Source organism: Taurulus bubalis (assembly GCF_910589615.1).
Source record: "Taurulus bubalis genome assembly, chromosome: 3".
Taxonomy (NCBI): Eukaryota; Metazoa; Chordata; class Actinopteri; order Perciformes; family Cottidae; genus Taurulus; species Taurulus bubalis.
In genome coordinates, this window is record NC_136591.1 from 553,692 (window position 1) to 567,662 (window position 13,971).

General features: G+C 48.0%; 1 protein-coding gene across 1 annotated transcript; it reads right to left on the bottom strand.

Annotated features, from left to right (window-relative positions):
* Positions 1 to 440: 440 nt before the first annotated feature.
* On the bottom strand, positions 441 to 7,947 carry slc5a6a (solute carrier family 5 member 6a). The gene is made up of 16 exons (XM_079215548.1): positions 7,813 to 7,947; positions 7,514 to 7,735; positions 7,057 to 7,122; positions 6,140 to 6,191; positions 5,982 to 6,049; positions 5,219 to 5,373; positions 4,995 to 5,135; positions 4,345 to 4,474; positions 4,183 to 4,271; positions 3,940 to 4,052; positions 3,025 to 3,092; positions 2,861 to 2,947; positions 2,604 to 2,782; positions 2,413 to 2,516; positions 1,309 to 1,436; positions 441 to 890 (listed from the first exon to the last, which is right to left on the bottom strand). Exons 1-16 carry the CDS (start codon positions 7,936 to 7,938, stop codon positions 690 to 692), a joined length of 1,929 nt encoding a protein of 642 aa, XP_079071674.1. The 5' UTR covers positions 7,939 to 7,947; the 3' UTR covers positions 441 to 689.
* Positions 7,948 to 13,971: the final 6,024 nt, after the last annotated feature.

The following is a 13,971-nucleotide window of genomic DNA, read 5'->3' on the forward strand; positions in this document are numbered from 1 at the left end:
CTCTGCTCCCATCCGAACACACACACACACACACACACACACACACACACACACACACAGCAGCAGCTATGCGGGGACCGCTTCTCTTGAACCGAGGCCACGTGAGGACACGACACCGTCAGTGCTGCCAAGTTCCGTCCCTCTTTTCTTTTCATATTATAATCTCTTTAAACACAATCTGGGATTTTATGGCTCCGTCTTCTCTACAAAAATAACACATTTTGTTTACAGCATTTACATCTTGTATCTTTTAATGACTACCTGATTCTTTTTGTTGTCGTTGTCGAACAGCGGAACGAACGACTCCTTGTGCACGAGGGCCGCCCGCTCTCGTTACCTTCTAAACACACGGACACACACACACACGGACACACACACACACACGGACACACACACACACACACACACACAAGTGTGTCATGGAGGTCGACCGGCTCGTTTCTTCTTTGACTGCTGCCATTTGGGCCTTCAGTGCACAGTTCCAGCCCGGCAAAGGTCGATTTCCAGTTGTTTTGTTGAGGGGAAAAAAAAAGGCGGGAAGCCCAATAAAACACCTTTTCCCCTTTAAAGTCCACGAGGCTTTTCTATAATCAGATTCAACCGATTGCGACATGGTAGAAACACCCAAACGAGGACTCTCCCGCCCGCGACCCGCCTCGTCGGGGCGCTGGAGGCAGGAGGGGGCGGGGTCAAAAGGCCGTCTCCTCCACCGTGTGGCCCCTCAGATGGCACGCGGCCGGGGCCACCCCCGCCTCCGGGTCCTCGTCCTCCGTCTGCGCTCGGTCGCTCTCCAGCTCCTTGTCCTCGGTGACCGTGTCCTCTTTGCAGAGCGCCGCTCCGTTGCCGTCCTTCTTGGCCATCTGATAAGGCTGCGCGTCTATTTCTTTGGACTGGTCAACAAGATGAAGGATTATGTTATTAGTCCCGCAGTGGGGGAGTTGCAGGATTGCAGCAGCAGTGCACACAAGAGACACATAATACAAAATCAAGTAATATAAATAAACAGTAAAGAAGAAGAATACAGTAGCAATTTTAAATTAAATATACAGACTGAATACAACAAGTACTTCAATGTATTTATATTGCACCAGGTGAGTGCAACTAAAGTGTTACTGGTCTATGTGAGCTCATCTTATTGTGCAGCCTGACAGCAGCGGGAAGGAAGGACTTCGTTAGCATCCGTTGCAGTGGAAAGCTCTCGTTCGTATGTATGTATGTATGTATGTATGTATGTATGTATGTATGTATGTATGTATGTATATATATATATATATATATATATATATATATATAGTGCAGATAGGTTACCTTGCGAGGCGCGGACAGAGGAGTGACGCAGCAGAGCTTCTCCTTGTAGCGCTCGGGCAGGAAGTAGAGCAGCGTGCCCATGACCGGGAACACCGTGCCGGGGGTCAGGTCCTCCTCCTTCATGGGCCCTGACACACGGCAGAGAGAGGCGCTCTTTGAGTGGAAGCTACTCGGCTGACAAGCTTCCTCCTGCTTTTACTGTTGTGTATTTGTGTGATACAAATAAAGATTCTACACAGGTAGTTTGGGGAGGATTGTCCGACACAAAGGATTGCCTTCCGGTGATGGAAACCATCACCGGAAGGCATCCTTTGTGTCGGACAATCCTCTTTGCGTTCTCAGGACTTCTTCATGCTCACTGTCAGAGGAAATGTGAAAAAGGGCTTTTGTGTATCCGACTCTCATCTTGGAATATGTTGCAGAATGATTTAAAGCGTGTGGCGCCCGTGTGTTGCCCGTGTGGCGCCCGTGTGTTGCCCGTGTGTTGCCCGTGTGTTGCCCGTGTGGCGCCCGTGTGGCGCCCGTGTGGCGCCCGTGTGGCGCCCGTGTGGTGCCCGTGTGGTGCCCGTGTGGCGCCCGTGTGGCGCCCGTGTGGCACCCGTGTGGCGCCCGTGTGGTGCCCGAGTGGTGCCCGAGTGTTGCCCGTGTGGTGCCCGAGTGTTGCCCGTGTGGTGCCCGTGTGGTGCCCGTGTGGTGCCCGTGTGGTGCCCGAGTGTTGCCCGTGTGGTGCCCGTGTGGTGCCCGAGTGGTGCCCGAGTGGTGCCCGTGTGGTGCCCGTGTGGTGCCCGAGTGTTGCCCGTGTGGTGCCCGTGTGGTGCCCGTGTGGTGCCCGAGTGTTGCCCGTGTGGTGCCCGTGTGGTGCCCGAGTGGTGCCCGAGTGTTGCCCGTGTGGTGCCCGTGTGGTGCCCGTGTGGTGCCCGTGTGGTGCCCGAGTGTTGCCCGTGTGGTGCCCGTGTGGTGCCCGTGTGGTGCCCAGGTGGCGCCCGTGTGGCGCCCGTGTGGTGCCCGTGTGGTGCCCGTGTGGCGCCCGTGTGGTGCCCGTGTGTTGCCCGAGTGTTGCCCGTGTGGTGCCCGTGTGGTGCCCGTGTGCGGTGTGAGGCGTACCTGTCAGGAAGCTGACGATCAGCCCCACCACCACCACCGTGGTGGAGTTGTGAGCGCTGTACCACATGTAGGACAGCGAGTAGAGCGCCTGCACGCCGGACGGCCTGGAGGACGGGGAGGAGACAAGGTCAACGCCTCTCTGAGGACCAGGACTTACGTGAAAGTCCTCGAGGTCGGTTCTCCCGCGTTACCGTAGCTTGGCTTTGGTGACGGTGACCAGCGTCGTCATGGCGGCGGCGGTCACGTTGTCAAACAGGGGCAGCGCCGTGCCGTTGAGCGCCGGCAGGGCGGCGGGCATGCGCATCACAAAGCTGCCGATGCCGATCCAGAAGGCCATGGCGAGGCCGGCGACCAGCCCGACCACTGCGCCCTGAGGAGGGACGCGCAGGTTCAGCCTCAGCGCACACAGGGACAACACGGTGAGGGGAGACACTTTAAAAGGACTCACGGTCGAGTTTGCCCAGGGAAAGAACATTCCCAGGCAGAAGAGGCCCAGCAGAGGACCGCCCACCATCCCGAAGATGCTGAAGGCCGCCTGAGGGCACGGAGCACAGCGTGTCACTCGTCCAATCAAACACACCTTTCCTCATTTGCATGTCTCCGCACGCTTACCTGCAGCACAGACCCCATTATAGAGGCCAGGTAGGCCATGGCCAGACACACCAGGCCGTAGACCAACGCTGTGGAGAGGAAGCACAGAGGTCACACAGCCACATGGGGGCAGTAGAGGAAGCTCATTAATGATCCATCTGTTGGGGACTTGACATTCTTAAAGTCCAGCTGCTGTTTTTCCTTTTAGGGACGAGATCTATGAACAGGGTTCATACACATTTTGACCAATGCATTTCCACTCACTTTTTACCAAATTTCCATGACTTTTCACCAAATTTTCATGACTTTTCCATGACTTTAAACCAAATGTCCATGACAAACATTTAGTGAAGTCTGGGTGTAAACAGTAAAAAGTGAGTAAATGTAGTATTTAAACTAACAATGAGAACACAAAGCATACAGTAAACCTGAAATGACTCAAATGAATGAGACAATAGTTTGATTAAAAGAATAAACATTTATATAGATGCCTGTATGTATGCCTGCTTATATTTTGAGTCTTTCTTTTAAAAGCATATTCATTATTTCAAACTCAGCGTAAATGAACATCATGAACACATGAATATAACACATTTACATGAACACATGAATATAACACATTTACATGACTTTTACTAAACTTTTGGTGTTTTATTTTTTTCAAGGACTTTTCCAGGCCTGGACATAACCATTTAAAACTCCATGACTGTTCCAGGTTCTCCACGACCATAAGAACCCTGCATGAAGAAGTGCTCTTCAAATCAATCCAAAACACATTGGTTGTGTAAATTGGAATAGTGCTGACACAGAGATTTGTTTAGTTGCAGGTGTTTACATTCTTTCCTGATGCATATAAACCCATTTAGTGAAGCTGTTTCTTGTGAGGCATGTGATGCTTTACGACATTAAGTATGAATTGTAGCACAGAGGTCTTACCAAGCCCCTTGGACAGCAGCGTGGCTTTCGCCTCGGTCATGTTGGGAAACTGAGGTTTAATCAGGTCCTCCATGGTCACGGTTGCGAGGGAGTTAAAAGCTGATGAGATGGTGCTGGAGGGAGAAAACAGATGGGATTGAAGGCTAGGGAGCTCGTCTGTACAGACGAGGACAGAGCATGAAGACGCCAGTGATCAGGAACCTTCCTAAAGTCCAGAAACTTGAGGCCGATCCTTTCCCTCACCTGAGAGCGCCGCTGAAGAGGCAGGCCACAAACAGCCCCGCGAGCCCGGGCAGATCCTTGAAGACGTCCATCACAAAATACAGCACCATCTGCACAAAGCGGCTACATGTCAGCGGGAGAAGACGCCCCATGAAGGCGCCGTGGAGGCGGCCCGACGCTCACCTGGTCATTGGTCTTGACGTAGCCTTTGTCCAGAGGGCTGTCCTCTCCGTAGCGAGCAAACATGACCAGACCCATCAGGCAACCTAAACACAGCACGATCTGCTGGCACGGGAAAACCACGTAGCAGGACCTGGAAGGACACCAGAGACGGTCACCACGGAGACGAGGGGACGGGCGGCAGGGCAGTAACTGAATGAATATATGGAATAAGTGTCTTCAGCGAGGGTCAGCGTTCACACATTCTGACCAATGGGTTCCATGACTTTTCACCAAATGTCTGTGACTTTTCACCACATTTCTATGACTTTCTACCACAATTATATGAGTAAATGTAGTATTTAAACTAACAATGAGAACACAAAGCATACAGTAAACCTTAAATGACTCAAATGAATGAGACAATAGTTTGATTAAGAGAATAAACATTCATATAGATGCCTGCTTATATTTTGAGTCTTTTTAAAAGCATATTCATGATTTCAAATGAACGACATGAACACATGAATATAACACATTTACATGACTTTTACTACACCTTTTCCAGGCCTGGAAATAACCCTTTTAAAACCCCATGACTGATCCAGGCTGTCCATGACCGTAGGAACCCTGCAGGATGGGCCGTGTGTGCAGACTACTTCCCCGGTACTCACATGACCGCCTCCTTCTCCGTGCGAGAGCTGAGGTACCTCTGCACCTGGGCCTGGTTGACCCCGTACAGCGCCAGCATCAGGAAGACTCCTCCCACGCCCAGCGTCCAGAAGGTGTGTCGCTCCAGAGGGTCTGGGTTCAGGCTGCCGGGCAGAGAGGGAATACGTGAGGAGCTGCTCCCGCCATGCGCCCAACACCTACGAGGAGCGAGGAGCGCGTCACTCACTCTAGTCCAGCAATGCGGCTGCCGTTGACGGCTTTCCTCCACACCTCTGCCATGCCGCCCGCCTGGCTGGCTCCCACCACGATGACCGCCAGCTGGCCCGCGAACATCACCACCGTCTGGAAGACGTCGGTCCAGATCACCGCCTTCAGACCGCCCTGGGAGAGAGCAGCGGGTTACAGTGTGTAGCGGGCCGCTCCGACAGACGGTCTTGACTGATGGGTTTAAACGGCTTTTATTTATTTATTTATTCCAAAACCGGCGTAAGAACTTGTGCCTCTTTGGGGAGTGCTAACACCGTTTCTCTCCGCTCAAAATGGGCCGTAAAGACTGCAGCTTTAGACGTTAGACGGCGCACTGTGCGACTTCCGTTTTTCGCCTTCAAAATAAAAGCACCTTATCTCAAGACAGGAAACCAGATACATTTTGTTTTCGGCAAAACAAAAAATATGCAACAAAAACAACTACATTGATTGACAAACTACAGACTGTTTATGCTGTCCCTGATGAAAATACACACACACACATTGGGAAAAACTACAGAAACATTCTGAGTACTGTTAAGTTATATATTTATTTATTTGACCTTGTCTTTTTTAACCTCATTGTCAGCTATTACTTTTTTTATTATGGGTTGCTTTAACTATGTTTTTATTTGTTTGACTATATATTGGCTCTGTGACACAGATTCATTTGAAGGAAAAGTGCGTTAAAAATGAAATGCATTATTGTTATTATTATACTAATGTGTAGTTCAGGGACTCACCAGAGCAGTGTAAAGAGTGCACACCAGGCCCATGGCCAGCACCGCCCCCCACAGGTCAAAACCAGTCACTGCAAAGGAGGAGCAGAGCAGCAGCGGTTACTCAACCGTCCAGGCCATGACGTCGCTCGGGTAAAGAAAGGAAGGAGGAATAAAGCTACCTGCATTGAGCGCCAGGGCCGGCGCGTACAGGACCACCCCCATGTAGATGACCTGCAGAGGAAACGCACCATGAGCAGGAACACAAGGAAAGCTGAGCCCAGAGGCCTCTGACTCACGCGTATCAGGTGGCACCTTCACTGTGAAGGTATGAAAAGACCTTTAGGGAGAGACCTGGAGATGAGTTTAATAATACGAGTATGTATTAACCCTTTGAACCCACAAAAACTAAAAACTATGTGTTAAGTATGTACAGTGTGTGGAGCCTCAATGGTTTTATTCCCCCCATGTTAGGACGCTTGTGGGCACTTAAAACATGTTGGGATACATAGAAGACAATGCTTTCATGTTTTTGTGAACGCCAGGTCCAGCCCCTGTGCTGCTCCCTCACGGCCAGCTGAGTGAAAGTGACCGGAGCAGCTGAATCATACGAGAAAGCCTTGAAAAGGCGCCTGGGTCCAGAGGGTTAATCTGTTGCTTTACGAGGCGGCGCTGAGCTCACCATCTAGTTATCTGGTTATCTTTGAGAATAACAATTCATGACACGGCCGAACGCTGATATGGCTTTTGTTGGAGGAAATGGAGGCAACCCAAACAACAAGGGACCGTTTAAGAGGGTCAATGTGACATCTTCAGGGCCGAAGCTTTACTCCGCCGTCGTATAATCAGCCAATGGAGGCGTTCTAGACGATAAGCAGGAAATGACTTTCTCCTCTTGGCGCGTTGCCACGCTGTGTTGCCACGTTGCTGCTTTACGACCTCCCTGCCTGCTGAAGCTGCCGGCTCGCTGAACTGGATGGGAAGTGGATATTAAGCGATTAAACACCATTTCCTCTGTCAAACGACTCGCGTCTCTACTGAGTATCTGTTTAGGAGTGACAGCGACGCTACACAGAGAGAATGACGCCGGCGTAGATACCATCTGAAAGATGAAGGTCACGGTGCCACATATGCGGACCGTCTTGTTGAAGCGCAGCTCCAGATACTGTTGAGGAGAAAAGAACAAAACACAGGGTTAGATTATAAAGAGTCATTGTGCTCACAGCTGCCAGTTCCTTCAAATTAAATCCATTATTTGAGGATCACATTTACTTATTTACTGCGCTTTTATTGCAATAGTTACATTCTTTTTTTTTTTTACTATCTATTGGCCAACTATTTTACAGCTGTAAAATCTCTTTTAAAGCCTTAACCTTTGACGCCCTGAAGTAACTCCCTAAATGAGTGACAACTCATTCTGTTCACAGGACTGGGCCTGTTCCGTTCACCTCGTGAACCTGAAGCAGTGTGACCGCGTGAAGATGTTCACGAGGACGTTAACGGGCAGGTCAGACATAACGGAAGCAGGTAAGAGCACGGATAAGATCCGCGTGCACCTCGTAGGCGCTGGACAGCCGCAGCCGGTACAGGATGGGGATGAAAACGTGGGCCGGGATGAGCAGGCCCAGGAAGTAGGAGCAGCCCAGGAACCAGTACTGGGTCCCGAAGGTGTACACCTCGGAGGGAGCGCCCAGGATGGCCACGGCCGACTGGAAGGTGGCCAGCAGGGACAGGGACACGGGCAGGCAGCTCATGGAGCGATCCGCCATCAGGAACTCCTGCAAACAAAGAACCCAGAGTAAACACCGAGTTGGTGTTGTGAGGGAGGAGATGGAAGGAAAGGGCCTCCGTCTACCTGAGTTGTGCGCTGGCGGCCGCCGGAGAAGGCGTAGAAGAGGCCGATGCCGGTGGAGGCCACCAACAGCAGGGAAAAGATGACGTAGTCCGCCGTGGTGAAGTGCATGCGGACCACGTCCCCCATGATGGCAGTGGAAGTGGCGGCGGAGGGGAGGCTGGTGGGAGCTGGTCGCGGCGTCAGAGAGAAAGCTCACCCACAGGGAGAGTCGCTGAGGGAGGAACACAACGAGGAGGTCTGGGCTCAAAGGCTTTCCTCTCAGCGGCTGTGTGCTAGTTCAGACACACCAGCCGCAAACCCATTTGTGCTCAGATTTTATTTAGTTTTTTTTTTTTTTACACACAATGCAAAGTATGTTGCCCAATGCCACAAATGTGCCTTCGGGGCGATGCAATCTGCCCTTTGACCCCTTGTTCAGATAACCTTGTTGTTCTGTGAGAAACGTGAATAAATCCAGTTGTTTGAAGATGTTTTCGCAGCATTATAGATATATTAGAGAGGGAGTTGTGACCTGTTTAACTTCCCAACACCGGCTCTGAGCAGCAAATACGTCATGCAAACTACCAAAGGCCACATTTTATCAATAAAAATACATATTCCAAACCATTTGAATGGCGTTTTTTTTTTATGCAAATAGGTGTATCGACTATAACAAAGTAAAGTAGAGAGTTTCTGACAGTTTACACTGACTTTGGGGCAGTGGTGAAAACATATTATTGTCTGGAGCTTTGTATACCAGCTGCTATAACTAAACAAAAACAATCTGTATCGGCCCAAATGGCTCATCCACGATTGGTTGGCGTCGGCTGCAAAGAGCAAAGTAAAAAAACATGCAAAGGACTTACTGTAAGTACTGAAGTCCACGCCGCCCTCTGGCCTCTCAGACTCACTCACGGGAGGAGAGTATCTCCGTCACGACCTCCGATCACTGCGGAGCAGAGGAGAACAAACACATTCACCACAAGCAACACAAGCAGGCAGGGCCGTCCATGTCCCCCAAGAAACCTCCAGCGGTTCCTTCTCTTTTGGGTCGGATCATTCCCACCAAAACAAAACCCAATCCCTCGATATGCTTTGACAAGAGATGCATAACCCTGTTCGCTTCGGGGGGGGTCCATGTAATCCAGCTGCTCGCTGTGCTCATCTGAGGATCGGCGACTCCACAGCAGACTCCTTTGTCTCCTCCACTACCGAGTGAGTTGAAGCAACCTTTTCCCCCTTAGCTGGAATTTTTGCACAGTTGTGTTGTCAGGAAGCCATCTCTGTGGTAACAAGAGAATCCTTGGCAGGGCTTCGCACGAGGGGTCGATCGTTCATCGTTACCGGGCAGATAATCAGCGGTGAACTTCATGTTGAAACAGAGCAGCTAGTATGGGTGTATTATATTGTGCCCGTGTTTTAACGCCATCTTTGGCCGCGTGCCCACACATGCTCCATGTGGAACACCAAAAGTAGGCGACAGTAGAGAAGCGAGAATGAAGCACCGTCCGGTCTAATGTGAGATTACGATCTCCGCGCTCGTCAAACTTCCGTGGCTTCCCGTGCCGACGGGCCCGTCTGAGTGATGCCTCCCGCTGGTTTGATCCACCGAGACGAACGACCCGCTAAACCCTCATCATCACGGCTAATCTACCACAGCGCATGACAGGTTGGGAACAGAAGCAACTGCCGGTTGGTCTGGTTCAATAACTTTTTTCTCTTTGCTCTTTAATGTTTAGATAATGTGTAAGCCAGTAAGAACACTGATTGTGTCACTTTGCACATACAGTTCAAGGCCCACTGAGGAATATATACATGTCAAGGGTATTTTAAACAAAACATTTGCTGACTCGTCTGGAGTACGAATGGAGCGCGCCTTGGACTTCACGGGTCAGAGCGGCCCTTTGATGCTAACGCCTACTCCTTGGATGCCATTCTAGAAATGGGCAGCAACAATGTGGGGGAAAAGAATGCTTTAACCTGACCTTTACAGCTCTAATGGTCTGGTGGCTAAATGTGCCGTACGCGTTATGAGGAAGAGCGACAGAGTCCTCGTTCCCGTCGCTCGCGTTACGTTTCTCACAACGAAAACGACGTCACGGAATATGCAGAGGTCGTTCTGGACCCGGATCGGCCGAGGGAGACCCTCCAGAAGCAGAGCTGCCTCGAGCAAACCTAGACTGGACACCGAACGCGTAACCCCACGGGCCGAGAGGGCTTCACGGCCAAGGACTGGACAGGACTGCACAATGCAAACAGGAGCATGGCTCAATTTGCTTCTGCACCCTTTCCCACGATGACGGTGCCTTTTCTCCACGCGAGTGATTCAACCGACGGGGAGGCTTTCCCTCCCCAGGTGTGTGTGTGTGTGTGTGTGTGTGTGTGTGTGTGTGTGTAGCCAGTGTTTAGGTGGTGATGTCACGGCGTTGCAAATCACACAAGGAGGTCAGGGAGGCTGCAGTTGCCAGGCAACACAGGGACAATGATTGCAGCGGCGCTTTCACTCCTACGCAGCCGTCTAGTGTGTGAACGTGGACCTGCTGTTTGATATGCAGGAGGGAGGCATGGGAAGGTGAGCAGCTGATCACACCACGGATGTTCAAAGCCTTCAGTCCCCTCATCAGCAGCTCTGCCTTCAGTGTTGAAGGGTGACGGGGTTAAAGGACGTCTTCTCTTTGCCTCGACAGGAACACACAGGAAGACGTCTCATTTTGCATCAGTCTTCCTACAATGCAATCTCACTTCAAGGTTGATCAAGGTCGTTTTGTCTGCGTCCGCTCCTCGTCACAATAAAAGATACGGCTTGAAAACCCTTCCAAGAGAGCGGACGCAGCAAAAGAACTAACCAAAGGACACACCGGTCTGCAGTTGGTAGTCCATTGTTCACTCTTTAAAACCATTATTAAAACCCTCAGTCAGCCTCTGGCCTCTAAACGCCAGTCCAGCTGATCAAAGCGTCCTGGTGGTTTAGTGGCCGCTTTTCCTCCAGGGATTACAGACATTCTTCTCCTCTGAAGGTTTGAAGCTTAAGCAGGTCAAACCACAGAGAAGCGGTGGCTTCAGGCAGCATGAGGTTATAGTCGGGCCTATTGTCTGAAAGCTCAGGGAAAGTGAAATGTAGTCTCTGTAACTAAAGGAAAGATGTGGCTATTGGAAGTGTTCTGGGTCCATTTGTAGTCCGAGTAGTATTGACCAATCACGTTCACGCAGGCTTTGGTTGAACACATTCTCCCACGCGGCGGCTGGTCTCATGAGTAATCATTAAACCCTCTGCTGACCTCTGCTGACCTCTGTGAGGTAACGTACAGCACAGGCTGCGGGACAAGAGGAAGACGAGCAGCGAGTGCTGCTCACGAGGGGAACACCGAGCTGCCGCCGCTGATTAACGTTCTACCTTCAGTTCTGAAAAGGTGCCGCTGAAGGCCGACGACACAGAAGAGTTGAAGCTTGTGTGTAATCATTAGCCTGCAGAGGAGCGAGTGTTGCCTCAGAGCAGATAACTGGTGGAACAGAGAGTGTGTGTGTGTGCGTGTGTGTGTGTGTGTGTGTGTGTGTGTGTGAGACACAACATTTTACATAAGCAGAATATACGGTCCTTGTATTCTTACTAGAAGAAAAATACCTATTTCAGATATCTACAATACAATTGTTGCTCGTCATTATTATTATTATTATTATTATTATTATTATTATTATTATAATATGGGAGAAGAATGTATTGTGTCTGTCCTTAATCACCAGTCCAACCAGGAGGAACACAACGCCATAGTAGAGGAAGGTCAACGCGCCTGGGAAAGACAGATGTTCTACCAAAACAAACGGATGTTCTACCAAAACAAACACATGTTCTACCAAAACAAACAGAAACACATGTTCTACCAAAACAAACACATGTTCTACCAAAACAAACACATGTTCTACCAAAACAAACACATGTTCTACCAAAACAAACACATGTTCTACCAAAACAAACACATGTTCTACCAAAACAAACACATGTTCTACCAAAACAAACGGATGTTCTACCAAAACAAACACATGTTCTACCAAAACAAACACATGTTCTACCAAAACAAACACATGTTCTACCAAAACAAACACATGTTCTACCAAAACAAACACATGTTCTACCAAAACAAACACATGTTCTACCAAAACAAACACATGTTCTACCAAAACAAACACATGTTCTACCAAAACAAACACATGTTCTACCAAAACAAACGGATGTTCTACCAAAACAAACGGATGTTCTACCAAAACAAACACATGTTCTACCAAAACAAACACATGTTCTACCAAAACAAACACATGTTCTACCAAAACAAACGGATGTTCTACCAAAACAAACGGATGTTCTACCAAAACAAACACATGTTCTACCAAAACAAACGGATGTTCTACCAAAACAAACGGATGTTCTACCAAAACAAACACATGTTCTACCAAAACAAACCCATGTTCTACCAAAACAAACACATGTTCTACCAAAACAAACGGATGTTCTACCAAAACAAACGGATGTTCTACCAAAACAAACGGATGTTCTACCAAAACAAACACATGTTCTACCAAAACAAACAGAAACACATGTTCTACCAAAACAAACACATGTTCTACCAAAACAAACACATGTTCTACCAAAACAAACACATGTTCTACCAAAACAAACACATGTTCTACCAAAACAAACACATGTTCTACCAAAACAAACACATGTTCTACCAAAACAAACGGATGTTCTACCAAAACAAACACATGTTCTACCAAAACAAACACATGTTCTACCAAAACAAACACATGTTCTACCAAAACAAACACATGTTCTACCAAAACAAACACATGTTCTACCAAAACAAACACATGTTCTACCAAAACAAACACATGTTCTACCAAAACAAACGGATGTTCTACCAAAACAAACGGATGTTCTACCAAAACAAACGGATGTTCTACCAAAACAAACGGATGTTCTACCAAAACAAACGGATGTTCTACCAAAACAAACGGATGTTCTACCAAAACAAACACATGTTCTACCAAAACAAACCCATGTTCTACCAAAACAAACGGATGTTCTACCAAAACAAACACATGTTCTACCAAAACAAACGGATGTTCTACCAAAACAAACGGATGTTCTACCAAAACAAACACATGTTCTACCAAAACAAACACATGTTCTACCAAAACAAACCCATGTTCTACCAAAACAAACACATGTTCTACCAAAACAAACACATGTTCTACCAAAACAAATGGATGTTCTACCAAAACAAACGGATGTTCTACCAAAACAAACGGATGTTCTACCAAAACAAACGGATGTTCTACCAAAACAAACACATGTTCTACCAAAACAAACACATGTTCTACCAAAACAAACGGATGTTCTACCAAAACAAACGGATGTTCTACCAAAACAAACACATGTTCTACCAAAACAAACGGATGTTCTACCAAAACAAACACATGTTCTACCAAAACAAACACATGTTCTACCAAAACAAACACATGTTCTACCAAAACAAACACATGTTCTACCAAAACAAACACATGTTCTACCAAAACAAACACATGTTCTACCAAAACAAACACATGTTCTACCAAAACAAACACATGTTCTACCAAAACAAACGGATGTTCTACCAAAACAAACACATGTTCTACCAAAACAAACGGATGTTCTACCAAAACAAACACATGTTCTACCAAAACAAACGGATGTTCTACCAAAACAAACACATGTTCTACCAAAACAAAAGGATGTTCTACCAAAACAAACGGATGTTCTACCAAAACAAACACATGTTCTACCAAAACAAACGGATGTTCTAGCAAAACAAACGGATGTTCTACCAAAACAAACGGATGTTCTACCAAAACAAACGGATGTTCTAGCAAAACAAACGGATGTTCTACCAAAACAAACGGATGTTCTACCAAAACAAACGGATGTTCTACCAAAACAAACGGATGTTCTACCAAAACAAACGGATGTTCTAGCAAAACAAACGGATGTTCTACCAAAACAAACGGATGTTCTACCAAAACAAACGGATGTTCTACCAAAACAAAAGGATGTTCTACCAAAACAAACAGATGTTCTAGCAAAACAAACGGATGTTCTACCAAAACAAACGGATGTTCTACCAAAACAAACAGATGTTCTACCTCACC